We start from the raw sequence: 27,986 nt of genomic DNA, 5'->3' as shown, positions 1-27,986 counted from the left end.
GAAAATCAACATGGGGAAATTAAGATCTTCAGACTTAGCCTGTGTATTTCACCTTACTGATGACCACAATAGAATTCAGAAACAGAAAAGAAGTCAGATGAGAAAGTAAAAACAAAGCACATAAATTAGGAGATACAGGAGGAAGACTGCAGCAAAGCAAAAAGTAGTAGCCTCATGCAAACTTCCATTTTCTCTATTTTCAATCTGGATTTATACCAAAAGATTAAATTTAGTCTTTGCTTTGAGGTTAGAAGTGAGAGCCACAAAGAGTTTCTCAGTTCCTTTCTTGGTGAGTGACCGAGTATCACTCTGCCTGTACAGCGGTTACTGGATGCACAGTTTGCACACGAGCAGTTAGCAAAAGGGCTACGGACCAGGAGAGAGGATCAGACAGAAAGTATGAGGCTGCCAAACAAACATTCTGTCTACCTTGGAGGTTTTTTTTGAGCGTATATTGTATTGCTTGCAGGCATGAAGATTAGTATCATAAAAGAAGTGCCACTTTCAAGGAGATTTTCCAAAGGTCGGACCATATTTTTTCAGCATATGGTGCTCCTGATTTGCTAGGAGAGTGCAGGGACTTGCTACAAAGTGAAGCAAGCGCAGCAGCCTACAGGTACCATAAAAGAGACCTCTGTATTCATATGGATCTGTACTTGTATAAACAGTGAGATTACAGTTTTTAAAACATAAATTAAATATTTATCTGTAAAGGAACTTTAGAAGATATATCAATAACATCGTGATCTCTACAGAGGGATATACACAATTAATAAACCATGTTGAATCATACACTACAGAAATAGTGCTTTTCTTTGGTGCCGTCACATGTAGCAGCTATTCTGGAGACATCTCACTTGTTCTGTTTCCCAGCGTTGCCATATACTGACCCATTCGGCATCTGCGTATGCTGCTGTCAAAAGCATGTTTACTCCCACCATGGTGCTGGGATTTATATCTGACACATGTTCCTCTTCTTCCCATACTCCAGCACTTTAACTCCAGATTCATCCTTTTCTTGCTCTTTAAAAAAAAAGGGACATATTTCTAGTGTGGCCTCATTTTTGCAAATCTTAACGGCTGCATTATTTATGCCTGAAGGCTGTTAGCATAGCAGAGACTTCATCTCTTCTCTTCTTTGCATCTTACTGGTCCTTTCCCTCTCCAGCCTGCAGCACGTATACACTGCACTTCTGGGGATGCCACAACCCTACAGCACCAAGCAAGGGCAATCCTCCTCTTCTCCAAGGCTTATTCTAAAGCAAGGGGAGACAGATTTAATCCACGGCTATGTCAGGCTGACCACCTAAGCATGTGAAAGACCAGCCTGGTTTGAGAGGGCGATAAACATCAGATTGTCTAAATTGGCTGTTTTGACTGATGTCCTGTGACTCCAAAGATCATGCAATCTAAATTTTTGGGGTTTTCAGCTATCCTATTCTTTTTTCCCCATGGCATTTTGGAGGGAGTTGTTCCCTATTTTTCTTTAACTATTTTGACGTGTGAAAGTGAGTACGTGTACAACTAATTTAGAAATGGCACCACTGGTGGTTACCTCGGTTGCAATTCTGCATCGGGTCTGCTTTCCACATCACGGACCAGCTCCTCTGTAAATACAGGAGGCAATGAGGCTGCGGGGTGGAAGGAAGGGTTGCTAACTGCTGCTGTGGTGGAAGCTGGCTAGCTCGTCTGGGGAGGCACGGTGTAGGCACAAAGCATATGGGAACTCCAGGAGGAGTCCGGGTTTGCCTCGAGGGCTGTAGAGTAAATGAGTTTAGATTGTACATGAAAATGTTAAACCTGTTCAGTCGGTTCCCTCGCCATAAGCAGGATCCTGGGGCTCTGGAACCAGAAGGACCATTGCCTCATTCATTTCCTGAGGTTAGTTTGTAAAATAAAAAAAAAGGCTATTTGTAGCATTAAACTTGTGATTTCATGATCGGGTGCATGAATTGGATGACTTGGATAGCTGGGAATTCAGTGGTGGTGTTGATGCAGCTAGCTACTGACTTAGCTCCAGCTGTGACCTTGATTTGATAATTTATGTAACAAAGTTTACAGAGATGGAGTTTTATTTTCAAACATGCAGCTAAGGTCAGAAATAAAATACAAAAATATGGGTAGTTTAGCCAAGATATTTGAAAACCACTCAGCTTTTCACCATAATTTAAAACCTTTGCATCCTACACTAGCGACTCTAATAAAAAACATAAAATGTAATACGAAAATGACTAGTGCTAAGAGCAAATTTGGCTCACTTTTGCTGCTTTCTCTGTCTCTCGGGCCCAGGGAAAATATTCCAACAGAAGTCCAAAAGCTTCAGCATGATGGAAAGAAAACTCCTTGTCTTTCAGGTAGCAAATACTGCTTTAGCAATGGAAATACAAGATACAGATTATGGCAGCTTTGAGAGGCATTGTTTTGGTTTAGATTGCTTTTGCTAAACCAGAAGTCCTCCTCAGGAAAACTGAAAAAAAATGTATCATTTTAGACCCAGAACCACCTAAATGAACAAAAGCCACGGATAAAGCGATACGGCTTTTGCATAGTAAGAATTAAATTTCATTTATTAAAACCAAATGAAAGAGAGTTTTGCTGACATCCCTTGCAAGAACAGCGGCAGGTAAAACCTGATCCTGAGAGATGCCAGCGGATGCTGCCTGGCCACAGCCCTCTCCTGCGGGAGAAGGGTTTCAGGTCTGATCCAGCCCCCGCTCTTGACAAAGTGGGACGGGGAATCGCTGCTGGCACCCAGTGCCTGGGAGAAGTCAAAAAATCAACCGTTAAAGCAGATAGAAACCACATTTCAAGAAAATAGAATATGATTATAGAAAATAATATGTTGCTGTATTAATTCTTGGATGAATTATTAACTCGTGGAATTTACTGCTACGGGACACGAGTGACTCTGGTAGGACTCTGTTGAAAAAATTACCTGGTAAAGTGGGTATTGAAGCCATCTTGTCACTACAGGTAAGATTTATTTAAAAATTATATACACCTGCAGGGTTTTGACATAAAGCGTTAATTAACGAAGAGTAAATCTAGAGGGTATGTCAGATGTGCCTACTATTTGTCTTCTTGCGCTCGCTGATGGCTGGGCAGGAACCGCTGCCGGGTGCCGCACAAAGGCACTCTTTGCTTTCCTTTGGCAAATTTTATTCCTCTGCACACGCTTTCCTAACGCAACCCAACGTGCACGCAAGGCTTCTGGCGTGTTCCTAATGAGGTCCGTGATGAGGAGGGAAGGTGGAAGGTGCGAGGAAGACGAGGGACTGAGCAAGGTGCTGCTGCGTATCACCTGGTGCAGGGGGAAGAGGCTTCCAGGGCGGACGGGGTTAGGAGCAGAGGTTGTGGAAAGGGGTTCCTCTGCATCGCCCCTAGCCTGGCTTCGGTCCTACCCCAGCCCTCTGTCCCTCACAGGGGACGTTTCTCCGGGGGCCTCGGCTGGTTATCTGTTCCCCATGCCGCTCTACCCGGGAGGACAGGTGTCGTTTGTGTGCCACCGAGTGGCTTAGGCTTTGCGTGCGTTCCTTTCGCTTGTTTATTTTCCACCCTTATTGCACGTTAAACATTTTCTCAACCCTCGTTGCTTGACCCAAGTCCGTGCTGCGCGGTGCCGCCCGGGGATGGATGACTTCGTGCTGAGGGTTGTGAGAGGAGACGGGCACGCTGCGCTGTGATTTAACAGAAAAGAAAAAGACGTAAAAAAAAGTTTAAAAAAACGAAGGAAGCGTGCTGGCTTTTTAGGAATACGCTCGCTGCCGACAGAACGCCCCGCGCTGCCGCGGCCGGGCCCGGGCCCGGGGCGGGGGCCGGCTCTGCAGCCGCGCCGTGCCCCCGGCCTCCCCCCGCAGCAGCCCCGCGCCGCGGGGGGCAGCGCGGCCTCCGCGCAGGCAGCGGGCGGGGCGGGGCGGGGCGGGCGGCGGGGGGAGCGGGGGGGCCCGGCCCGGCCCCGCGCTGCCCCCGCCCGCAGCGCGGCGGCACCAGACGCCTCCCTTTCCCCGCGGCGACTCCGATCCCGGCCCCGCCGCTCCCGCTCCTCCTCCGCTCCGCAGTTTGCGTCTCTCTGCAGCCGCCGCCGCTCTCAGTCAGCGGCGGGGCCGCGGCGCGCAGTGTCCCCGGAGCCGGGCGCGCAGCGCGGGGCGCAGCGGCCGCCCGCCGAGCCGCCGCCGTCCCCCTGCATGGCGGCCGCCCCGCAGCCCTAGCCGGCCCCCGCGGCCCGGGGGAAGGCGGCGCGGGAGTCGCGGGGCGGGGGGGAAGTTGGCCGGAGGCGGTGCCCGCGGCTCTCCCGCCGCGGCAGCATGGCGCGGGGCGGCGGGCGGCAGGAGGCCGCCGCCAGCGCCCGGGGCCGCCGCCCGCGGGGCCGGGGGCCGCTCGGCCTCCTCTGCCTGGCGCTGCTCTGCGGGCTGGGCGCCGCCGAGGCGGAGTTCTCCATCCTGGACGAGGCGCAAGTTCTGGCCACCCAGATGAGGAAACTCGCCACCGAGGAGCTGGGGGTCGTCACCATGCAGGTACGGCCCGGCCCGGCCCGCGCCTCGCCTGGTTTTCCCTCCCTCCCTGCCCCCTCCCCACGCTCTTCCCGATTCCTGTCTTGCCCTTTCTTTCTTCGTTCCTTTCTTTCTTTCGTTCCTTCCCCCTCCCCGGTTCTTTTCTTCTTTGCAAACTTTCCCTCCCCCCTGCGCGGGCCGCCCGGCTCCCCCGGCCCCGCTCCCCTCAGCCCCGGGCCGGCCCGGGCGGGCGGCTCGGCGGCGGGAGCGAGCGGGGCGGGCCGAGGGCTGGGGGGCACCGGCGGACTCCCGTGGTACTTGCAACTCACACAATGGAAGCGGGCAGAAAACGTCCCCCGTCCCCCCCCGCCCCCCCCCCCCCCCGAAGTCCCGAAGGCCGGTTTTTGCCGAGGGGTCCGAGCCCGGCCTGGGGCTGAGCCCGCCGCGCTCCGGGGCGGTTGTCGGGCTTGCGGCTCGGTGCTAACCTGCCTCCCGCCCGAGCATCCCTCTGCCTGCTGGCAGGGAGCTGTAATGAGTCGAGTCCTGCCCGAAAACGCTCAGATCGGGGTAAAGAAATGCTTCCCGGCCCGAGCGTGCGTTTGGACAAGTTTATTCAGATGCTGTAATTCACTTCGGGTGACGGCGGCGGTGAGGAGCGATTTGCATCTCGGCCTGAGAGGCTGCACCTTCACGCCCTGTGCGGGGCCGGGTCGGACTTGCGGGGTGTGCTGGTACCTGCGTTACAGCTGTCGGCTGCCGACCCTCTCTGGGGGCGAGGAAAGTGAAATCAGATCCCGAGCGGCTTTCAGGGGAAGGTATGGTCAGTAGCAAATGCAGTTTTAAAAGCCTCCCAAACTGAAAAGGAGACACTTTCATAGGATCAGCAGGGGTCTCTACCCAAATGGCCTTTTATCTTCTCTAAACTGGCTTCATTCTCTCACCTCTGAAACACCATTGTGTTGGCCGGCCTCCTAGGGCTGCGTTTTGTCCGGGAAAACACTGAGCTGTCTCTTGTCCTTGATGCTAAGAAGAGGTGGATTTAAATGACTTCACTTAACAAGGTAGATTATTGATGTATTGAATTCAAGGAAGTCACTTTTTTTCCTGTGCCGTGCATACACATGTATGTATTTGCCCTCAAAAGATAGGAGCATAATCCTGTAAATGGTGGAGTCTCTTGTTAATGCAAATTAAGTCAGTATAATTGGATTGTTAAATCTGTCTCTGGTGTTTAAAAAAAAAAAAATCCAATACGATCATCTCAACACCTATCGTCTTTAAAAAAGCAACTCATAAAAATATACACAGTTATCTCCTGTGATGCACTAGCTAACCGTAGCGAACTGTAGCGATGATATGAACTCGGGAACAATCTGGATGCGGGTGCACAGGGGTGCAAATAATGTTAAAACCGTGTTTACTATTAGTTGGATATTTAAGGCCCCAGAGTAATTTAATGCGGTGAAACTGGTAGTTAAACTCTGAAAACCCTTTTCATACTGAGCTCTATTTTTATATGCTTAATATCTTGGCTGCCTTAACTCCCATCAAGCTAATGCGCAGCCTGTTCTTTGCTCTCCCCTGTAACATTATTACAGCTGTTTAAGATTAAAAACTGGTGGGAACAAACCTCCCCTGATTTTAGAAGCTTCTTTGCTGACCTTCTACAGTAGAACAAAAAAATGTTATGACATGTGTCACTGCAGCCCGTGCTTCTCACTTGATTTTAGGGCAGAAATTTCCTAAGCCTGCTCAGGCGATGCCGGGTGTAGCTGGCGCGAAATCACCCTTTTCTCCACTTGTGCAGGGCTGTTGGCGAGCGGTGGTGGGCCGGCAGGTGCCCGGTGCCAGGCGGTGGGTTGCCTGTGCCGCAGGACCGTCGGCACAGCAGGGATGCTCGGGTGATGCAAACAGGTGCCATGGCAGGGCTGTGCCCAGGCAGAAGGGAGGGCTGGGGGATTTCGGAAGAAGAGCGAGAGTGCTTTTGGGCTTTAATTGGATATAAATCTAGGGGTGTTGCCCTGGGTTTAGAGGGCGATGTGGAGGCAGGCCCCAAATCAGGACCTAGTGAGAGGAAGTTGCGGTAGCGAGAGGAAGGTTTAATATCCAACCATTTAGGAGCTGTGGTTTTATTTAGTTTCATAAAATGTAGAGGAGGAAGCGGCAGGATTTAATGCTTCCCTTGCGCGCTCCCTTCGCGTTTTGGTCCTTGCCGGTTGCGGCTCCCACGTCTGCACGTCCTGGTAATAGGCAGGAGGTGGTGTCACCAGCCGCTGGAGCGGGATGTGATTGTGGGAGAGGGCTTTGGAGGAAGGCTAGGGCTCAGCTGGAGGTGGGGAGGAAGCATCCAATGAGTGAAGGAGCAGGTGGGAATGCTTAAATGGAGTGAAGGTGAGAGGCTGGTTTGGGTGTGTTTTGAGTCTGGAAAAGAGGAAATGTAGACGGAGCCTCCATAAATGCAGGAAGGGAGGATGAGGTGGAGCCTCCAGAGCAGACACTAGAGGGGCAATGGCGGAGGTAAGAGGAGAACCATGGAATTTCTGAGCCTTAAATGCCTGTGTAACGAATATGAAAGTTGTGAGATAGGAAATAAATTTGATTTCTGCTGGAGCAGCCGTTAGTGCTATAAATGAGATCCGTCTCCTCTGTGCAGTACCTACTTCCTGTGATACGTTCTTCTTCTACCAGTATTTCATGTATTTAGTCCAACAGCAATAAGTTCTTAGTGGTTTTAATCAAATCGCATTATTTTGCATTGTTGAGAGGGATGAGGTGCATGTACGTCTGCGTTGTAATATAGGCTGAAGCTACAGGAAGAATGAGGACGAGAGAGAGTTCTGATGCCAGCATCAGTCTGACAATTGTTTTTGGCACTCACACTACTGCTTTCTATTTATAGACACTTGCATGAGTGCAGTATCTGACTATTACCTTTAGGTCGTGCTTTGTTTTCTCACCCGTGTAAGTGCTCTGGTTTCATATATAAATTTGTTCCTTGAATGGTACTGCATAGAGCAGCTGAGGATAATGTAATGTAGGTGACGACGTGTGAGATGCATCGTTCACTGAACGTATTGGACAGCAGTTTGACGGTTTCTTATTTAAGTTTCAAATTAGAATATGCACATTTGTATCATACGAAGTATTCACTTAGTGAGAACACGTGTTGAGCGCTGCAGTGCAGAAGGATGTGTGGGTTCTTGGGCGTCTGTCTGTTACCGTCCTGGGTGTTATTTCTCCAGGAGTGGTTAAATATAGAAAGTTCATTGATTGTCTGACTTCCTCTATTGCACTGATTAATTATCGTTCCCACTCCATTTGACAGTTCCACCAAAACCACAGTTAATGGCATTGCTGTATCTTAATATCGCACGTATTTCTGTTTATGTGTTGGGGTATGGGGTGGTGTGTATGTGCACATCCTTGCGCATTTTTTTTTTTTTTTCCCTAAGCCATAGAGGTGATCTGGTTATGGTTCTCCCCAAAGTTCATCAATGCTTCTTTCAAATTTACCAGAAACAGCCGCATTGCGATCTCTTACTCTTCCCTCACCTTTCTGCGGGACGGAGGGCGCTGTGCTGTGCCAGCGGCAGGAGGAGAAGCCGCTGGTTTGCACGGGGATGCCCTGCCTGCAGCAGGACACAGGTACTGTACCTACAGTCACCTGTAACCGTTATCTTCTTTTTTTGTTAGCTAGAGCACACGTTGACAGCATCTGTATCATTACAGGGAACAGCTTTTGGCAGCAGGCTGCCGCCTTGGAAGACGGTGTGCAATCATATCTCCACTTGTCAGTCTGAGCAGCCCTATTACTTGTCATTACTCAGTAGACTACATCTTAAAGAGCCTAATGTCATAATTCGCAGAGGGCTGGAGCTTGGTGAATGAGCAGCTCGCATGACAGTCCTGTAAGATATTCTCCTGGGCAGAGCTGACACTTGGCAGTAATTAAAAGCTAAGCGCCCCTTTATACTGAAATTATAACTAAATTGGTGGTTGTGTCACGACCTGGTCTGTTGGTAGAGTTTCACTCTCCCTGCCTGTTACCTGGCTCGTCTGACCTGGTTGAAATTACAGAGTAGGTTGTTGGTTGAAACAACTGGAATTTTTTTGGTTGGGAGGTGAAGGCAGGATAAGAATAAATCAGTGAGCGTTTTGTTTGGTTTTGGCAAGGTTTTACCCTCTAAATCCGCGCAGGGCGTCCAAGGTGAGGACTATTTTTTGATAGTGTGGGGCAAGGTAATATCTCCGCCTCCAAAATGGGGCCATAATACTTGCAGTGAGAGTTGAAAGGATTAAGCAGTGCTTTGAAGATGAAAAGCATTGTTAAGTGCTTCTATAACTTTCAGAATGCATGTTGATGTTTCTAGCCAGATAGTAACAAAAGTTATAAGCCCAGAGGGCCTTGAATATATTTGAAGGCAGCTCTGCCATCTTAATCCTTTACACTTAACTCCGTGAAGGAAGAACAGCCCTTTCTTATTGTCTGTTACTATCTTGGAGGTTGGAAGAAAAAAAAATGCATTTTGACTCTGAAAACAGCAGTTTACTGGTAATTTTTTCTTTTTTTTTTTTTTCTTTTCTTTTTATATTAATACTAGCTCAGGTGATGTAGTGATCTGTAAAATAATAAAGAGCATAGTACAAGCTTCTCCAGGTTGATTGCCAAGCATATTATTTATTTATTTATTTATTTAACTAATAACTTGTCTGGCCATATGTTTTTCAAGAAGAAGAGATTGTGCACAGACCAGAACGACATGGAGATGGGGAGATGTTCGGGGGTTTATATGAGGAGGATGCCCTGACACTGTTGTTCTGAAAAATCCACGTTCTTTGAAGATTTCTGAGTGATGGCAAAGAGTTGCAGTCACCAGAACTGTCCATTTATTTAATCTCTTTGAAAATGAACACTGACAGAATACAGTATTTTTTTTCTAATGGGATGGTCTTCCGGCTAATGACAGTGGATTTATGACTTAGAAGGGATAAATCCCATTTTGAGCAGCACTGCAGACCAGTTGAAATGCCAGAACCGTGGTTCTCCATCTCTGAAATCCGGGATTTCACATATTTCCCAACTTCTTTCTGTGGGTATTTACAAATAAATCTGTTGGTGACTGCGAGGCACTTGCTTAGCAAGTGGTGTAAAGCACCGCAAGTCCTCCAGTGCCGGGTCTGAAACCTGGACCTCTGTGGACTCTTGGCCAAGCCACAGCACAGAAAACCATTTCTCTCTTTTTTTTTTTTTTTTTTTTTTTCCCCTTTTATTTTCAGGTTGTGAAGCTGAAATACGGTAGAAAAACGTAAGGAAGGCAGGCCAATAAATGTTTGACTGTATTTTTTTTTTTAATTATTATTTGGCAATACTGCTCACTTAGTAATAATTACAGAGTAGAAACCAGTGAAGTAAAACCTCATCTGTTTCACATGATTATGTCTTGGTTTGAATCCAGCTACAGCAGCCTTTTTCAAGGCGCTCTGAAAGCCCAGCGCTGCAGCCGTTTTTCATCCTGTTCCACCCGGTTTCTTTTTTTTCCCGCATGAAACGTTTCAAAAAGATAGAGAGAGGTCCCGGTGGAAGGGCAGTGTAAATGGCTGCACGTCGGAGACGGAATCTGAATTTTTAATTAGGCTTTGAGTTGTTTCTTCAAAGTGTCAGGACATCGTTAGTGATGTAAGTCTTGTTGCATTAGCGAAGACTGACATTTCACTTCAAACGGGGAGAATGCAGCTGTCCTGTGCAGATAAAAGTTGCCGAGCGTGGTGCAGCAAGGTGGGTTGGAAGATAATTAGCTGTCCCCTGCACTGCTGCGACGAAGGACCCCGCCAGTCGTGGTGGGGACCAGAGGGGTTATTAGCAGCAAGAAATCCAAGTACGCCGTGAAGTGATACGGAATCTCTCAGCTGTGGCAGCACTGATAACACGTATGTTAAGAAGGCGCAAAAGTAAATACAGCATGTGTTAGCCCACTTTTTTCTTGGCTTAATTCAGCAGAGGAGGAATGGTTAGCGCCTGACGATCTGAACGTAGCAGAGAAGCTGCTCTGCCACCAGTAGCTTGGTCAGGCACCGGTGAGAAAAAATGTAATGCTTACTGTCAAATAAAATCGAGTGCTTCACCTTCTTTCAGACAGAAAGGCAAGATATGTTTGAGAAGGGAAGGAAATGTGAAGTATTAAAAGATATTTTTTTCTCTGTGTGTTTACCAGTTATTATTTTATGTCCATGCATAAAGGGAAGTATTAACAGGGTTTTTTTGTTTAGCAATTATTGTTTTCTGTTCATCAGTTGTTGGTGAAAAATTGGCAAAGAAATGATTGGAGCCTTGTCAGTTCGTGTGTGGAAGTGCCCAGCTATAAGAAAGTACCCCAAGTTTCTGTATATCCTTTGTCAGGACACTGCATAGTTTGAACTGCTCAGGGCTGGGGTACAGGGCTACCTGAGTGTGGGCCTGGCTCTCTGTGAAGCCTGCTCATAAATCAAAAAATGATTTATTTGTATGTAGTTGAATAGGAAAGTATTAACTTTTGGTTTTGTTTTTCTTTTTTCCTGTACATGGATAATATAGCTTAAAAATTGAAATTTAATAGCTATACTACCTCTCCTTGTATCATAAGCTTAATACAGAATAAAGTATAAAATTACAAAGTACGGAGGGACTGCATTCTGCAGACATTGCTTTCCTGTAGTTTATTGTTGTTGAATAATGTGCAATGTTAATGAAATCTGAAAGGCTATCCTTGTGCTCTCTTTCCCATGGAAGACAGAGTTTAATAACATTGATACTTACCCAGTGTCTGTTGCGAAGACATGCCTTTTCTAATATAAAATAGAGTGCATGCTAAGTCGTTGCTTGAATCTTGCATTATGTGTGTTCCTCCCTGGTACAGATTTCTGTACGATACTGCATGTCTAATTTAGCAGGGAAAATCTGAGTTAATTTTTCAAATAATCATGGTGCCACAAGTCAATAATACTCGTATCCAATCCCATGAAAAATTTTAATGGAGTCACTTTTATCAACTGCCTGTAAGGTCTCTGTAGAGTCTCCCAAGTGATTTTGCAAAAGTATATTTGCACAATTACAATCATTAGTAAAAACAAACTATTACGTCTCCCATTACCAGCTTCTCGGCCAGAAGCAGCTGATAAAACCAGCTTTCCACTAGTGCTGTATCCCTTAGAGCACACGGTTTTGCTCGACTTTGGCTATGTGATTCGAGGCTGGAACCGCTACCACAGTAGAGCAGAAAAGCCCTAACACCTTTTCGAGAAAAGCTGTAATTTTACTTTCAGCAGTTCTGCAGAGCTCTCTAGCCAGTGCTCTCTGTCTGGTTTTGGCCATCCTTTGCACATACTCCTGTGATGCAATAGGATTTTTTGGCTGTACTTACGATGGTCACAGGTGGGAATGAGGCCAGGGAAAAAGGCTTTAAAATAGACACATCTGGAAGTTGCCATAAAGGTTTCTAGAAGCTGGAACACCTTAAGCAGAATTTCTTGTGTGCTCACCCTGGTAGGGTTATAAGAGTGTTTTTGTGCCATTTATTGTGGATTTCAGACCAGATTGCATTTGAAGGTGAGTGCAGCTTGACGGTGATGATAGGATGGTACCACACCAAAGCGCTGGGGTGCTCCCATGACCTCCCTGTCTCTGGTTCAGTCCCTGCTTCTCTTGCTTTCAGCAAAGGAAGCGTTAGAAGTATTGCCTCTTGGGCCATACTTTCACTTCAGAAGTAATATTGAACAGAACCTGGGGAGGTGTTTGTGGTGATGGGGCAGAGGGGAGAAGGCACGGACTCCCCAAAATAGCTATAGTGGGAGCCTGTTTGGCTGGAGCAAGTCCAGGCTCTGAGCCAAGGCTGGAAAGGGCTCACCAGCCCTTGGGAAAATAGCGTGGAGAGCCAGGAGGGCCCTTTGCCTTATATTTGTTGGAAGATAAAGGAACCCCAAATTGTGTGGGTCAGGAGTGTAAGATTTTATCATAGCAGACTTTCCTTTTGTGTGAGGGTAGCATTTGATACTAAAATGAATGGCAAGTTAGCAAAATATCTTGGTTTTAACCAAATAAGCAGCAATCTTCACCAGTTCTTTCCCAGAAGCCATGTCAGCGTAAGGAAGATGGGCTGTGTGATCACTGCATGCTTGTGGCCGATCATTGTTTCCTCTCCTTCCCCCTTACCACATGGTGGCAACTGAGTGTGAAAACCAGTTGAATAGCGCTACAGCCGCAGGGAGAGGTGTTCAGCGCATCCAGAGGACGGCGTGGCCAGCGGTGACGGTAGAGCTGTTCCTGGCCAGGGACTGTTCCATGTCTGCTGCGTATCAGGTCGTGTGCTATGGCATGGGACGGTTCAGCTCAGTGATGCACCATCCCAAACCTGGCTGCTGCTGTGGGAACAGGAGAAAACCCAAGTCCTCAGCAGAGACCGGTTGTGTTTGACTTGCACTAGTACTATTTTGCCTTGAAACAGCAAGGAAGAGAAAAACCACTCGTGATGCTTTTCAGGGTGAAGTAGATGCTGAGATGTTGTATGCGTTGGCAAGCATCAGGTGAGGAGCGCTTTTTGGGAATACTCTACAACAGCTGCCTTGGTATGGCTACAGAGGTGTGCCGTTGTGGGCAAAATTAAGTTTGCCTGAAGTGTTGTCTTTCAGTGGTAGCCTATCCATTGCAAATCAACACGTGGGCAAATGCTGATGGAAGACTGGTACAGAAGAAGGTTGTTTTCAGGATATTTTTATTGTTTTGTTCATGGTCAGTAAACTAGCACATTATTTCCCCTTGTTTTTTTCCGATAGAGAAGTCATATGGGGTTTCTGACTTTTGATTTTGGAGACCTTAACACCATTTGGAGGAAGAGAAAGAAGCAGGATCTCTCATCATTGCAAGGAGTGTAAAACAGAGGAGGAAAGGCCACTTCAACTCAGCGGATCCTAAATTGCAATTCGGTATTTTGTTAGCGGTGGAGGCTGAAGCGGGTACGTGGTCTGAACAACTGACAATAGCTGGCACGGTCAAGCCCTTGTGGACTGGTGTATTTGAGAGAGGCCAAATCAACATTTTAGAGACAGAATTTCTGTGTTTTGTGGAAGGCATGCGAAGGATAAAATAAAAGGATATTTAATTTGAGGATAATACATTTAACAATTTTAACAATGAAAGGATATTTAATTTAAATACGCTACAGCTGCGGTCTGGGTAGTTAGACTTCCTTGGGCATATTGTTTGCCCAAGGACTCGTGTGTAATGTGAATTTCTTAGTTGTCTTTCATTTATTTTGCTAGTGGCTACCCAGGACTGCCAGGTGTGATGTGGGATTTATTCCCTTGGTCTGGCTTGGTGGAGTTCAGCTACAGAAAACAATTTGCAGGGAAAACTGCACTTTCTGGTGCAGGTAGGACGGCAGGAATAAGCACTGAGGTCGGCTCATTTGTCACATTATCCAGTAGCGGTCAGGCATCTGTTTTTAAACTGTAAATTTTGAAGTTTTTGATCTGCTAGATTAAAATTAGAAAATGTTATTCCTGGATATACAGTCTCTTGTGTCTTGCTTGTAGGAGGTCATGATTTAGAAAAAAAAAAATGGAAAAAAGTTAATACTCAAATACGTTGCAGGAGGAAGATGAAAATTGCAAAATTTTCAAACTTTTTTAGCTTTAGATTAGCTTCACCAATGTCAAGGTTGCAAATATAAAGCTAATGTCACTTAAGTAGCCTACCTTCTCTTGTGAGTTACTGCTCAGTAGTGTAATTTGGGAAAAAATTAAGTCTATTTTTCGTTTTTTATTTTTGACTGACATGAAACTATCATTTTAAATTATAATATTCCTTCCTTTCGAATTTTGCTGCTGTTGTATTTTACGTATCCCTAGGTGATTTCGGTAGCTGCTCTGAGGGATACGCTTGATGGTCTTGAAGCTGTTAAGATCAGTTAGCTGAAGATCCATGGGCAGAGATACCCGTGCTGTGCTGAGCTCACTGCTGGGACTGCAGGATTTTTATTCCAAAAGTTGTGTTCAGTTTTTAACATTTTAGATATCTACATACTGATGATACTGTATTTCCATTAAAACTACTGCATGCAAAGCCAAAATCAAAATAGCCCCAACATAGCCATAATAGTAGATAACTAGCTTATTTAATAATTTATTTCTGTTTGGTAAGAAATTGAATTTAATGAATCTTAAAATACTGATTCATCATGATGTCATGTAAATGTAATTTTCCCTCCCCCTTCGTATTTATGTATTTATTCAGTAAGCTGTTGACTGTAAGTCTAGAAATACATTTAAAAAAATACATTCCGGTAATTGCAACCTCAGACTTTCAAACACCGCTTTTTCATGTGTCCAAGAATAGAAAGTCAGCCTCCAAAAATAAATGAAACCCAACATACATTGCCATGGTTTTGAGTGTTTGAAATAGAGGATTTCTCTTCGAGGAGCAGAGGTGCAGCAGCTATTTTGGGAAGGGAAGAAGACTTGGAGTCGGGATGAAATGAATGCAGACCTGCTATGTGAAGGCTCGTTTGAAAAGTAAGACCTGCTGAGTGTGCTCTCTGCTTCGAGCGTGTCATCTGGATGATTTACTAGAGCCTGAAAATTCCTGCTAAAGAAGAAGAGGAAAACTGAGCAGCTAGAAAGGGATAACACAGTCATTAAAAATTTTACTAGAGAAATGATTGGTTTGGGCTTCTTTGAAAATGTAATGAAAGCTGTTGTCTCTTCTGAGCCAAGTTAGATGAGGGGTGCTTTGCTTAGATGCACATATAGCGCAGGTCAGACTTATTCCAGACTCTCACCTATTTTTATTAATTCATATCTTTGCAGCTTTGATACAAAAAAATGTTATTGTGTGTTCAAGGCTTTTGACCCCAAACCTTGACCCATTGGGAAACGTAGGGGGTTTCCATGAAGTTGTACTTTAGGATCTCTCGTGCAGACTGAAGGTGCAGGAGAGCTGGGTTTCTGCTGCCTTCCAGCATCGCTCCACCATTTCCTGAGCTCTTGTTTGCTTGTTTTCTGTCATTTTTGCTGTTCCCTGTCTCCTTGCTTTCCAGTACCAGCAGTGTGCTGGAAGCAATTTCCCTGCCCGTTGGCATCGGACAAGCACTTAGCCCTCATCCGCACGACGTGTGTGGGGCCGAGGTGGTTGGTTTGCAGCGCTGGTATGGACATACCTCTGTGGTCCGCACAAGAAATAACACGATTGTAACAGATCCCCTGAAATTTTGCGCGTGGTAGAAGATATCCCTGAGGGACTGGCAGGGAGCTGGATGGGTGCCTAGGGCTGTGAATGCGTGGACCTGAAGGTCTTCAGGGCACTGTCTGCATGACAAAACCCAGCAGTTTTGCAACCATCCGCTCTTCCTCTGTGTCCGCAACGAGGAGCTGGACTGGGTTTTTGCCACTGCTGCTAGGAGATGACATTTCATTTTAATACTGAAAACAGATTCATGGCCTTTTTGGGATTCTTCCTCTGAAGTAAGGTTAGGGCCAGTGTTAGCTTCAGGCCCCAAGTCTGATTGCCTGCATGTCCAAAAATATATTTAAAATCTTAAAACCTTGCTACAGCAAGTCAGTGGGCTGGCAGTGTGGCTAGCTGCAGATCCTGCAAAGGCCAGTATGTGAAGCTGGCGTACAGCCATACCCACGCGGGTGAAGATTGTCAACTTGTGGCCTTGCTTTGATGCAGAAAGAAAAAAAAGCAGATTCTTTTCTTTTTTTTTTCGCCTTTCGGTGGACAGAAAATAACTTGGTTTCTTGCAGGGCTGGCAGGAATTTATATCTACCTGAGTTAGTTATTCAAAATCTTGGGAGATGCTGAGCCCCTGTGAGCAAAGGAAAGGGAGGAAAAAGATGTAGAAAGGGGTATAACGGAGAAAGTGGCTGTTTACTGCTTTGGTTTTGATGAGAGCAGGCGCAAATGCTCAGGAATGGCAGCTCACCAGTTCATCCTGATGCCACGAGTGCCGAATGCAGAGTGGTCGTGGTCTGAGGTGCCTGTGTGTCACCAAATAAAGAAATTAAAGCATTAAAACATACAAAGTATGCCATCAGCTGTCGTTGCGGGTACCAGACCTATTTGAGTATTACTGCAGAGGAGTTGTGAAGCATTCCCAACTACTCATTTTAAACCCCGGTTTTCTAGTAACAGAGTTAAAAATCTTATTGTGTAGTTGAGTTAGTGACTGAGTCTTCACTTCATAATCTCTTTATAAAAATGTATGCACATTAACAGGACGTATTTAATAGACACACTGCCTAGATGAAAGGGCGCTTTGTGGAAGGAGGCTTTTGTGCGTTTCTGGATCTCTCAGCAGTTCCTGCGGAGCTTCCCAAGTCTGGCTGACACGGAGCGGCAGAGGAAAAGACCTTCTCGCTTTCAGCTTGAATGGAGAATAATGGGGAGCGAGATGGGAGTGGGGGAGGGAACCCCGCTCCCCGAAGCAGGGCGATTGGTATGGGCACTCACCAGCCCAGCATTTAACGCGTTTAGTTCTTCCTACCCCCAGCTGGGGCTTTGCATTTGCAATGAGCTCTCTGCTACCCTGGCAGCACAAGTGGGTCTGCATCAACAATAGCGGCTTCCCAGCCCGGTGAAATTGAGACAGCTTTTCTCAGCCCAGGTAGTCCCTTTATTTCTGGTTTGGTCCACAGATCGAGTTTGTCTGTAATGGCCACTTACCAGAATAGCATTTAATTTTCTTTTTTTTAAATTGAGATCTGATGTTATCTTTCATCTTTTCTTTAATCCCTCAGCTGGATTTTTTTTTTTTTTTTTTTTTTTTTTTTTTTTTGTCTGTGGTGCACCACAGATTCTTGGCGAGCAAAAGGTTTTCTTTCTCAAAAAATAAGACTGCAAGGTCATGGGTATGTTCAGTTTGACCTCGCAAACATCTTCATGACAACAATCTAGTGGACATCTAATTAAGTTTCCACTCGCAAAAAGAACTAAATTTCAACAAAAAAAAAATCCTGAAGTTCTCCGATAAAGACATTTCCTTTTGCAGTTGCTGCTAATTCACATGCTCTGTGGGGTTACAAGCGGAGAGAGCTTCACCTTAGTCCTGTTGCTAGGACCCCAGAAAACATATTCCAGTTTGGAAACATCTGAGTGAAGATTCACAAAGAATATTATTTAAAAAAAGGGGGGGCAAAAAAAAAGCCACACACTTTTAATTAGGATGATAAAGCTGGACAGATGTGATTGGGGTCCTTTGGAGTAGGGTTTCTAATTTGGTCAGATGGTCTGTCCCTGGTGGGAAAGGTAGGTGTGCTCTTTGTTCCGAGTTATTTCTTGCTGGTTGCTGTGCAAATGCTGCTCACACATTTCTAAGAAAACAGCCAGATGAGGAAGAGCTGAGGGCTGCTGGTGGTTGGGCACCTCCAAACAGATGTGTGTTAATAGCAGTAACTCTTGCGGTGTACCTCACCTCTGCTTCTTGCCTTGGACCCCAGCCACCTGTCTTCATCCAATTCCTCATATTTGCCCATGGTTTTTCAGCTGTAGTCACAGCTGGAGACTCCATCATATCAAGAAAGAGCAAAAGTAGGTCTGTGTCTGGCTTGAGTTGAGTGTCTGCAGGTTCCTCCACAGGGTAAAGCAGTTGGTTGTGCGGTGGCTGAGAGCGAAAGTTGAGGACTGGGTTACACCCAATACCTTCAAAGAGATATGAAGGTATTAAATTGGAAAATGTTGCAAGAGGAACATGTGTGGCCAAAGTTAAAGTGAATCGGGTGAAAGGCAGCAGGCTGGGCTCTCTCCATGTTCCTGTATGACTTGAATGCACTTCTTGTCGTGGGACAAACCAAGATATTATGCATTGGCATCATTGTTGTGATTGAGAATTTTGTCTTAAGAATTGAAAAAAGCTTTGAGACAAATCACTCAGCACCTTTTTGCCAGCAGCCCCAGCACAAGCATGTAGCATTTCTCTGTATAAAACCACAACCAACAACCAGCCTGTTAATTTTTGGATGAAGGCATAATCCCTTTCCAGGTGTGATCTCACACGAGTGATGGTAAGCTCCAAAATCCTTGATTTAATTCCTCCTCTAAGACGAGGCTATCTGTCTTTCCCTGTTAGCCCCCCATTTAACTCTGTGTTTAACGAAGTGCATTATGTGGAACCTTATGGTATCTGTTTATCTCTCCCTCTTTTTTCATCAAAACAGAAGAAAATCTGGCAAAGGACTAAGGCATCCCTAAGTCATTGAGTGTTGTTTTTTTTTTTTAATTACCTTTATTTACCACCCATCTTAAGGATAAAAGCTTCCTAGTTCATGAGCTTTCCCATATTTTTTAGTTTTCAGTACCGGCCTTGCTTCATTAGGTAGAATGAACCTGGAATTTCTAAGACCATGTGGTTGTACGGTGTTAATTTAAAAAGGAAATGAGGAGTTGGGTCCTGCAGGGTTCAGAAACTGGAGATGGCGGCACCGATTGCTGGAATCGGAAATTAGCCATTCCCCCAATAATGTGGATATAGATAAATTGGCAGTTTTCTACCATGGAGTGTCCCTGGTCCAAATTTCTCCTGATTACAGTTCTCAAAACCATGCCATTATTAAAATGATCAATCGGATTGAGATTGATCTCATAGATGAGAACTGTAAGTTGCAAGGTGGTGTGAAAGTTTTATGTTCAGAACTTGTGGGAATTAAGTAATTTCTGATTAATGTTGGCAGGAACTTTGTCAGGAGCGCAGAGCAGGGAATTGCCAGCAATCACCCAAGGAGTCTATTTTAGCACATTGCATGTGGGCTCAGGCTAAAGGTTCGTGATAGCATCTTGCTAGTTTCAGATGAATGAACAGAAATACATGCTGTATCACTGCAAATCTCGCCTTTCACTAGGCTTCCCGTGCACGTGGGCTTGTTACACAAATGTGATGTTACCTGTAACCTCAAGCAGCTGGTTGAAATTTGTCATGTTTGTGAATTTGGTGTCTTTCATAAGCGTGTTTTGTGGCTTTACCAGTCAAGTGCAACTCTTGTAATAATGAAATTCAGCAAGCTTTGAACTGTTTTTGTAAAAGGAAGAGGTAATTGAGATTGTTAGTTTCTAGAAGGAGGTATTTGGAGTAGATAAAGCACCTGAAACTTCTGTGATTTGATAGCAATCCCCTATATAATTATCTAATACTTTTCTATCCTACTTGTTTAGTGAAATACTTAAAGAAACACATACAGTGTATGCTGCATGGTAGTACTGTGAACTATAAAAGGCATGTATGTTCTGAAAGCTAGAGGTTTGGTTGTTTTTTGGTTTTTTTTTTTTAAATTTTCATTAATTTCATTGCATATTTGCTGCAGGTTTTGTGTTCTTCACGTTTGATCTTCAGTTTCTTTAGGGGAGAGTTAGTTGAACATCGAATTGAAAATCAGGTTCCTAGTTTGTCAGATGAAGATTTCTCATAAAGAATAATTTTTTTTTTATAGCTACTGAATGCTTTTTAGACTGGGATAACAGTATTCATTTTTTTAAACCAGAAATAAACCAATATTATTGTTATTCCTATTTTATTTTTGGTGACTAAACACTGAAACAGGAAATGACCCGAGACACAGTTTCCATGACACCCTCTCACTTGAATCCAGTTTTCAAGAAGATGAAAGGCCAAAGCAGTCTTTTGATAGTGAGCAGCTAATTGGGTGGCTGACAGAGGCAGGTTTTTCTATGTGGAAAAAAATAAAGGAGAAAAGAAGTGCAACAGCTGTGTTTTGGTACATATGTATAATCCCAGATGAAACTCTCCAAGGACAAGGAAATACAGTAGTGCCTTAGTGAAAGGAAAATTAAGAATCTTTGAAAGCATAAATGTGGCTTTTTGGGGGTAGGTTGTGTTTAAAATAAAAATCTGCTGGAACAAAGGTGTTAATAAATAATGGATTTGTGAAATCAGAACAGAACCTCTTGCTCCGTGCAAAATGTGGTGTTGGTTTTTGTTTCTGTCTAGGCAAATCCCAAGAAAATGGCAATATGCTGAGGTTTTTTTGCTGTTTCCTTTGCTCAGTGTGTTCCTACCCAGGAAGATGTGTGGTTAGAGCAGCGTGCAGCCAGGTCTGCTGTTACTGCAGCTCATCTGAGGACAGTTTGTGGACTTCCTCAGTTTTGATCATTGCTTTTGCTCCTCCTCTAATAGTGTGTGTTAAAAATGTCACAGTGCAAAAGTACAATGCAGAAATGTGTCTTTCTTTGAATATAGATTTAAATGAGAAGTCTCTTCTGCTGATAATGGGGATGCTGATCAAGGTGTTAATGTACATGTAATCTCTGCAGTGAATAATAACCTTCCAAGACATGGCAAAGATGATAAATATCTAAAATAAAGTGAAAGCCTTAGCACAAGGACTTTTTTTTTTGATAAATAGTTTGAATCTCAGGTAATAAAGCAGATTAAATGCTAGATATTCAAACAGTTTTAAATGCAGTTTATTTGGCTTTCTGGGACTTGATGCAATATGAAGTGGGTTCAGGTTCCCTATATCCATATAACTGGATAGGAAAAAAGAGTACAGTTCATACAGACCTGCCTTGTTCGTTTTTCCCTCTGCTGTCCCACTTAGTTTGGGGACTCCAGATGCCTGAACAAATTATTTCTCTTCCAAAAGTGGGTGTTTTAAGTTGATAAACTTCTGAGCCTGTTACTAATTGGTGTCTGGCATCTTTTTGATGTGAGGAACAAGTCCTGAAGGAATCCTAATAAGTTGAGTTGTAGAGCGAGATGTGACTGATGAGGGTACAATTTCTAAGTGGTAGTGTTTGCTTCTGCTACAGCATCTGTAGGTGTTACAGTGCTGTTGTATTTTATATCTCTTAAAACGTAGGCAGTGCACTACAATTGATGACTTTTTTGTTTATAAACTGTTAGTAAAATTGTCCTATCCAGATACCAAAGTGAAAAATTCGGCTTTAAAAGTTCTTGTTTTAATTTCATGAAAACAGAAGGTGCCAAGGGCATCTTAACTTCCAGGCATATCGAATACAATTTCAGATTTACTCCAGTGAAATAGGGAGCAAGTAACTTTGAGTTGTGGATTCAGACACAGGTTGTGGTTAGATGCGTTGGCAGATGACGGCACATCCAACCTTGTGGCTGGCTGCTGTGCAAGGAGGAGGTCCTTCTCTGGGCACAAGCTCCTGCTGTATCAGGCCTGGGGTTGCAGAGCAAGCTCATGAAAACCTGCTTTATTTTCAGCGAGGATCTGTCAAACTGACTCATCCTACAGCTTAGTGGCTTAGTTCTAATAGCAAACCATGTATTCAGGAGGGTTACAAAAGCAGTTGAGCTGATCCTGCTTGTTGAGAGGAGAGGGTCTTGCTTGCCCCTCCATGGCCACCAGGCCCATGGTCCATCCCTTGGGCTTGCTGAGCTGGCTGCACCCACCTGTGCAGTAAAACATGACTCCTTCCCCCACCCTGAGATCAGCCTGGGCTTTCATGAATGGTTGGATGGATTTTCATGGCTTGTTCCTTCTTCAGTAGGTGTTTTTCTGTCCAGATGGGGCAGGTAGTTGCCTTATCTAATGTGTTTCTTGCCGTTGTGCCTGGGTTGCACTTGCTTTCCCATGAAGTTTTGAATACCTGGAAGGGAAAGTTGTTGTAGGAATGTTTTGAGGTCACTGTTGTCTTGGGACCTTGTGTGCTCTCCATGGCCGTGTGGTACCCTGTTGGTCGTGGAAGTGTTTCCAGCTGGTTAGTGCTATTTCCATGCATTGTTTTCTCTTCTGAACTTTTTATGCAGAATATGCCATCTAGGTTGGCATACTTCAAACTAAGTGAAATAGTCTGGTTTTTATCTCCTGAATATCAAAGCAAGCCTTTTTTGAATGCAGGAGATTAGGATCGCACCAATGAAAGCTATGGAAGCCAACCAGTTGCTAGTCTTCTGTAAAGACTTAAATGGTTCGTGAACCTAAAAATGCTGCACCATTGGTAAACAACCAACAGGAGATGTCTGGAAGAATTTGGCACAGCTCTGGCTGATTGATGTAAGACCTTTTCACTACACCATCATGCATGTACAACTTCTGCAATGGTAAGGAAGCAGCTTACTGTCTGAAAGGGCTGCTTCAACATAAATAAATAAAACCCTCTAAAACCAGCTTGACTGCTAGTGTTGGGGAGTTCCTCTGCCTTCTCATATGAAGATCTTGTTAGGCAACAGCTGTGGTCTTGCTGCCAGTTTTCCTCTGCAGAATAAGCCTGGGGGACTGCTCGTTAGCTCCCTGCCTGCCTGCGAGAGAGGAGGATGTGAAATTAATACACGAAGAAAGGGCCGTGGTCTGACACTGCGGGAATGCAGGTGGACTGGAGCGATGCGCGGGAATTAAACTAATGTGCTAATCGTGTTCCTCGCAGGAGGCTGGCTGCTCTGTGCAATTTCAGTATTTTCTGGTATAATAATCCCCGTGGGTTTTCCCCAGCTCTTTCCAGCTCCCTCCACTGACAGAGCCTTTAATATTGTGGTTGATGTGAGAATTTTGGTGAGTAAGTTCTGAGAATTTTGAGAAATAGATAGGTATTCCCTACCTTCAGAAATTGGAAAATATTTCTTTATTTATGAACACAGTGTGGTGTTTGCTGCTACTCCTGTGTGATGGTGCAGTGTCAAGAGTGTCATTTCCCAGGAACAGTGTCTGCAGCTGGCAGAAATTTCTGTGCACTTTGAAATTTTGAAATCCAATCTTGTGCTCGTGCTGTCAGTATGGAGCTTTCTTATGGCACTTCTTTATTTTTTTCTTTAGAGGCTGAAATTTTAATATTGACCCCAGAGTATATCGTGAACTATTTTGCTCAGAAAATAGTCATTACATGTGCATTGTGAGAGGCTGAAATAAAATAAAGCCGATCTGCTGTTGTACGTGGGAGGCAGAGGGTGGCGTGTTCCCGTGCAGCTGTGACAGTCCTGTGGGTCCTGCCACCCCAGGGGATCATCCCTCTTTCCCTGTCCCCTTCTTGTAACAAATCTATTTTATCTGAGATTAAATGAAATCAACCTGAAAACGAAAAATGGTAGCAAGATGTTCCAGAAGCAGCAATTTAATTATTAAACAAGTTAACAATTAATTATTAACAAGTTAATTGTTAACAAGTTAACAATTAATAACAATATTAACAATTAATATTAAACAATATTAAATTAAAAATTAACAAGTGAGAATCACTTGTTTTGTTATGAAAACCGTGTTGCCAAGAGATGCCTCCTTGCCCTGCTGCAGCTGGAGCAGCTGGGATTGAACTCCAGCAATAATCATTGAGTGGGCCGGGTTATACGAGAGTGAAGCGTGTGCAGTGACAGAACGGATCTAAAATTGTTGTTTAACTATTTGTGTTCACAAAACACGAATTGGAGGGTTTGCTTATTAGCATTTAATACACAGAGAGAGATGTAAAAAGACCCTTAAGCCTGATAGCAGAGGTTTCTTTGTGCCCAAAACTCGTGTTTCTAAAAAGTAGTCCGTAAATCTGATGGCATTTCGATTGACTTTGGTCCGCAGAGGTAAGGGAGAACCTTTCAGTACTTAAAGGGGGCCTACAAGAAAGATGGGGACAAACTTTTTAGTAGGGCCTGTGACAATAGGACAAGGGGTAATGGTTTTAAACTGAAAGAAGGTAGATTTAGACTAGATATAAGGAAGAAATTTTTTACACTGAGGGTGGTGAAACACTGGAACAGGTTGCCCAGAGAGGCGGTAGATGCCCCATCCCTGGAAACATTCAAGGTCAGGCTGGATGGGGCTCTGAGCAACCTGATGTAGTTGAAGATGTCCCTGCTCATTGCAGGGGTGGGGTTGGACTAGATGACCTCTAAATTTCCTCTATAAAATGACAGATTAGAGTAGGGAGCAGGTGTTGCAGCTGAAATTACCTTTTTAATTACCCAGATTAAAGATGACTGCATCTCTTTGCAAATGAAAACCAAAGATACAATATATCATTCACTTTATGGCTTCTTATTTCATTGCTTTGCAGGGGGATGCGTTTTGTACAAGCAAAACTAAACCAGAAACTTTCCTGGTAACTTTTGGGGGACTAAGCAAGGAGAGGTGTGTAAAGTGATGTGGTAAAAGGTTAGGGAGGGTAGGAGGAATGTATGTATTTAATTTTGGTTTGGAAAGCAAATTTTGTTAGCACTCCAGGATCAAGCAACTAAACCTTCCCAAACCCTGTAGAGTTGACAAACCAAACCAAACCAGGACACCATCTGGAAATAATTCTCTGCTTCATTCTCCGTATTGCTAGTATAATGAAATAAAAAAAGAAATCCAAGTCCTTGTAATTGTTAAATTTTGTCATGCAAATGTGTTCTAGACTTTGAAAAGGATTGTAAAGGTTTCGCTCTGATTTTCATGCTTTGAAGAAAACCTCTGTATCCTTGCTGCTTTGGTTGAATAGAGAAGCAGCTTGCAGCAAGACATCAGCTTTTCAAATCACTTTTATGTGAATAATAGCTCGTGGTTGTGAATAGGTGGAAGTTGGATGCAAATAAATGAAAAAATAGTGAATTAACATAAGCAACGAGTGATTGCTATGTTTATTGAACAGAATGCCGTTGTAAATTGTTTTAAACTTCTGTAATTATCATTCATCTTCACATGATACACTTGGGTATTTCTTGGCTGTCTGCTGCATACTCGGGGAGCATTTGGTTAGCATTCCACTTTTTTGTAGTTTGATGCAAAGGTCGCCACCTCGTAATTCTTAACACGTGGAACAGAGCGCATACTGCAGTACATTTTCTGTCCGGATAATTTATGTTTTTATTAGATAATGCTCGTACTGGAAACTTCACTTTGTAGATGACAGTGGAAGTGCAGCAGAGGAGGGAGCAGGTGGGAGCCAAGTCTAGCGCTTGGGGGCGAGAGACGCTGGAAAGCCGGGGATGTCGCCTGGAAATGTAGAAGACACAGGTGTGAATTCGTGGTGTTTACTTAGTGATATTGTTATAATTGCCACATCATAATTTTCTATATATATATATATAGTGTGTGTGTTTGAAAGTCTGCAGATCCTTCACTGTAAGATACAGCTGCTTCATATTGCCACTTATTATTCATTCATTTGTAAGTGTAGGGAGAAGCAGGAGCACACCATATTGTTTAAAACCATGAGTTAATGTGTTATGAGACACTAGAGAAAAGACTTTGCCTTGCATGAAGATAGGGCCTTCAGAATTTTCAGAGGATTTATTTTTTCTTTTTAAGAAATTTGATGTTCTGTGACTCTTCCTAACCCTGAAATTCATGCCATTACTTTGTCTTACTGTGCTTTATCATATCTATTTTAGGATGGACATTACTTTTTGGAATCTTTTGAACTTTCATATTGCCTGATGCTTTTGATTTTGTAACCTTAGCCTTGTGTTTGTATCCTTGTTATATTTAAGAGTGAAAAGACATAGAAAGAATTAAAGTCAGGCTGGGGAGGTCAGACAGAAGTGCGAAGCTGTTTTCAGTGTAGGTCTGTTGGTTCTGTGTAGCGAAAACTATATTATTAAAACAGACATTTAAATTGTGTCATGGGAAGCTTTTGGAAATTAAAATACAGATTGGATACTGAAACAGGGAGGTAAAGTTAATTTGTTGGTATCAGCAATTTATAAATTTATTAAAGTTAACATTTATTCATTAATTTATTAAGATAAATTATCAGTATCAGCATAACGAAAAATTTCCTGTCCAATAATTTTTTTTCCCCCCACTTTCTGACTGTTAAATACTGATACCAGTGTAGTAGTAACTGTGTTTGACAACAGGAATATTTATTCCCTGAGTAGCATTAATCTACGTCAATTCTGTCTACATTCAAAGTAACATTAACGCCTTTATTTCTCCTTGGTGTCTGAACTCACTAATCCTGATACCAAAGTGGATTACAGTGTCATTTCCACATGTTCAGATGGATGTGCAACACATAGATAATTGCACAAAAATGCAAAAGAAAGGGAATTTATTCAGGTTGCCTAGCCGAAGGTGGTCTCTATACAGCCTTAAATCCTTAATTCAATTTCAGGTTTACCAGTCAGTCCTGTTGGGCTCATGCGCCGAATGAGGCTTGGCAAGCTTGTGGCCTTGCTTCACGCTCAGTTTTAACATTGGAAGCTGTGCTTCCACCAGAGTAATGTTTCGATGCCTGTTCAGCACAGTTCATCATGCATTCATAAAGAGTGGAATTATTATATAATGCTTTAAAAGAATTATAGGTTTTGGTAAAATACCATTTTTTTTCTAATGCAACAGCATGTAGCAAGTATAGGCTTTTCATTGTCATCTTGTATTTCTGAATTTGATAAAATTTAACAAATGAAAGTTTGGATGGTTTACTGAAAATGAAATAAAAACTATTTTGAGGAAGAAGCAGACACTAAAGATTCTAATTTGAAAACCCCTTTGACTGATAAATATTTTATGTGCACTGAAGCATCCTCAAAAATTAAATATGAATGAATGATAGGAAACTTTTTTTTTTTTTAGGAAATTTCAAATGCAAATATCTGGCTAGGGATTCTTGATTATTTTTAATGAAGATGACACTGTACACATGATCAGCATGAGTGCTTCTTAAATACGAGAGTTCATTTAAGTAGTATCTTCTGAAGGAAATCACAGTAGAGATTTATTTTGAATAAATGAGCAGCCTTTTCTCCAGAGGTTCCAAAATGTTTTATTTAGACAAAGTTAAACATGAATTGAGATTAAAAAAAGTCAAATAATTCTCTTCTGTTTTGAAACAGAAATTGTTTTAATTGTGTTCATTTACCAGGAGCAATGGAGCTCTCATCATAGTTTGTAAATGTTTTGTGAAAAAGCAGCTTGTAATAATATTTACAGAAGGAATGAAAAATAGTAATTGCCTCTGTCATTGTTTTAACAATGTGTGTATGCATGAGTCCTTTTTCATCTTTTTAATAGGTACAACCCAACTGGCAATGACATCACGTCATAAAAGGAATTAATACTACCAACTGAAAAGTTCGTTCCTTCCAGTTTAAATTCCTTTTTTACAGTGGAAATCTGCTCCCAAATTCTGCTGTCTGCTCTGTTCCTCCTGTCCTTCCAGTGTTATGCTATGTTGACCATAAATTACAAGATGGTGTGGATGCGCAGGGTTTCCAGGTTCCAACCAGAGTTGAAGGCTTGGGTGATAATCGTAAGATTGCATACTGATACAGTCCCTTAAAAACTTGAACTTTTTCTAAACATCCAGAAATAAACTTCTGCCTTAACTAGTGTGGAATGACTATACAGCCCCGGCAGTCGAGGATAACTAGGTTAAAGTAGTTGATGGGGTGTATGTTTTCCTGCATCTCTGGGAGTGTAAAAGGATAGTTCAGGCGAGGATGATCACGGACTCGTTATTTCATGACTAGGTATGGTAACAATCCTTTTTGTATCATGGACCTGTTGGAGCAGGTCCAGAGGAGGGCCACAAAAATGATCAGAGGGATGGAGCACCTCTGCTGTGAGGAAAGGCTGAAAGAG

General features: G+C 43.6%; 1 protein-coding gene across 1 annotated transcript in view; it reads left to right on the top strand.

The window, feature by feature from the left end:
• Window positions 1-4,304: 4,304 nt before the first annotated feature.
• The window catches only part of CACHD1 (cache domain containing 1), a gene marked incomplete at its 5' end in the record, with an annotated part of 111,168 nt that continues 87,486 nt past the window's right edge, over window positions 4,305-27,986 (top strand). Inside the window, one exon of the mRNA XM_082311524.1 lies at window positions 4,305-4,514. Within this exon, the coding sequence (XP_082167650.1) occupies window positions 4,305-4,514 (210 nt within the window). The remainder of the gene's footprint in view (window positions 4,515-27,986) is intronic.

Source organism: Platalea leucorodia (genome assembly GCF_965183815.1).
Source record: "Platalea leucorodia genome assembly, chromosome: 5".
In the NCBI taxonomy this organism is placed as follows: Eukaryota; Metazoa; Chordata; class Aves; order Pelecaniformes; family Threskiornithidae; genus Platalea; species Platalea leucorodia.
This window is presented reverse-complemented; position numbering and strand designations above follow the sequence as displayed.